Below are 1805 nucleotides of genomic sequence, written 5' to 3'. Positions count from 1 at the left end.
GATTCCTCTACGGTCTTCCTCATTCCATGTCTATCTGAGGTGATTGAAAACACCGAGGTGTGGGTCAGGTGCACCGTATTCCTCACAGGAGCATCCTTGCTTTTAAACACTTCCAAGAGGTCTTGTGCAACAGGCTTACCCGACGCCATCAATGTGTCTTTGGAGCTCTTGACTGCTGCTCCCATGAGCAGTGGTTGTGAAGCCAAGCACGACGAAATCCTCGAAACGCTTATCATGGCGCGTGATGCTGGGGCCATCCGATCGGAGGCAGGCTTATTAACAGCCTGTGCGGTGCAGCCAACACAGCCCTGCCTGCTGGAAGTGAGAGGGGCTGGAAGCCTTGCTGATGAAGATCAAGGAGTGCAACCTTCAGTATGGGTTACAGCTCAATGTAAAGAAAGCCCAAATCCTCACAACTGGACTGAAAGGTGAGATTTCACCCGTAGAACCTTTTAAAATTGGAACAGAGGCTCGATTGTTTTCTTTAGTTCTTTCCGCTGGCGATCTACTGACCATGCGCTTCCCTCCTGGTGCTCTAACCCCAGGCCCTTGTGCCCACCAGGAGGCAAATAACAGGGAGGGCCCTGTGGAAGCCTGAGAGAGCATTGCTTTTATTATGTCATAATCCTAACTCACTTTGGAGCAGACAATATTGCTCATCTTGATGACCTGTTTAACTCAGCAGGCTTAGCTGAAACCATCTTTTATCTGTTTCCAAAAATTACCTCTAGGACGCCACTGAGGCACCACTGCCAACATTCGAGAGTACGTGTCCAAGGTCCTGCGGATAGCTGGTCAGGGGACTTTCAGAACGGCAGCGATGGAATCTTCTCTCCAGGAATGGTCGACGTGTGCCTTGGATCCCTTTGGGCGGGGCTTTGGAAGAGTCTAGGTGATTTACCTGGGATGTTTTATTCCTTCACAGAGCCGTAACCCCTATGATTTGTCCCTTTGTTTTTATGAGAGAGCTCCGGGTTCCCTATTAATTACGGACGTTGATGGGGCAGGTTCTGCCACGAGGCAGGTACTGTTTTAAGTGCTGAATGTCTATTACATCATTTCTGCTTTTGAAATTAAGGGACTCTTATTATCCCAACTTTAGAATTAGGTAAAGGGGGTGTGTCACATGCTATCCTGCACTGAAAGATGGGGAACTGGGCGTTAGCCTAGCATTCTAACCCAGGATCACATCAGGTGGCTCGGTGTTTCCAAGGGTGACCATGGGACGCTCCTTTTCTAGTGGCTGAGCTAAACAACAGGCCCCCTCTTTGGCTAACCTTGCCGTGACCCTGTTTGTTTTCACCCCTTCACAATTCTTGGGTGGATTCACTAGCTCACTGTTGGCCATTCTTAGTAGACCTCGGGTACTAGTTGACATTTGATCTTGGACTTTCAGCTCATCTGCCTCAAAAGACAATCCGGTCAGGGGAAACTAGAGTACCGAAACCGGAACAACAGAGCACGCGGAACGAGGCGCCCTGTGAGAAATGTAACCAGCCATTGAGCAAGTTGCGTGGACATTTCCCAAGGGAACTTAATCTGCTATGTAAACTCTCCTTGAAAGCCCAATAAATATAAAGACAATACAACTGAGAGAGAGAAACAGAGGATGTGGCTGGTCTTTTCAGAAGCCTTGTCTGCGGGAGACCAAACAAAATAAGAAACTGGTTTTATTTTCTTGGCGTTCCTTAGCATGAATTCCGTTGATAGCTTCCACGGATGGAAGCTGCTTCCCCCTCTCCTTTATTGTTTGTTTGTTTGTCCTTTACAAACAAAGGGCTAGAGCTGCAGGGAGCAGATGCCTG

At 48.4% G+C, this 1805-nt stretch overlaps 1 protein-coding gene across 1 annotated transcript in view; it reads left to right on the top strand.

Annotated features, from left to right (window-relative positions):
* The window catches only part of LOC123520944 (zinc finger protein 79), a 37842-nt gene extending 37017 nt beyond the window's left edge, over window positions 1–825 (top strand). The window contains exon 4 of the mRNA XM_045283878.1: window positions 732–825. Coding sequence (XP_045139813.1) covers window positions 732–742 — 11 coding nt within the window. The 3' untranslated portion in view covers window positions 743–825. The remainder of the gene's footprint in view (window positions 1–731) is intronic.
* The last annotated feature ends 980 nt before the right edge of the window (window positions 826–1805 follow it).

Source organism: Echinops telfairi, unplaced genomic scaffold (assembly GCF_000313985.2).
Source record: "Echinops telfairi isolate 266 unplaced genomic scaffold, ASM31398v2 ScPeMD7_7467;HRSCAF=8505_1, whole genome shotgun sequence".
NCBI classification, from domain to species: domain Eukaryota; kingdom Metazoa; phylum Chordata; class Mammalia; order Afrosoricida; family Tenrecidae; genus Echinops; species Echinops telfairi.
The sequence above is the reverse complement of the archived record's forward strand: the minus strand, read 5'-3'. Positions and strand labels throughout refer to the sequence as shown.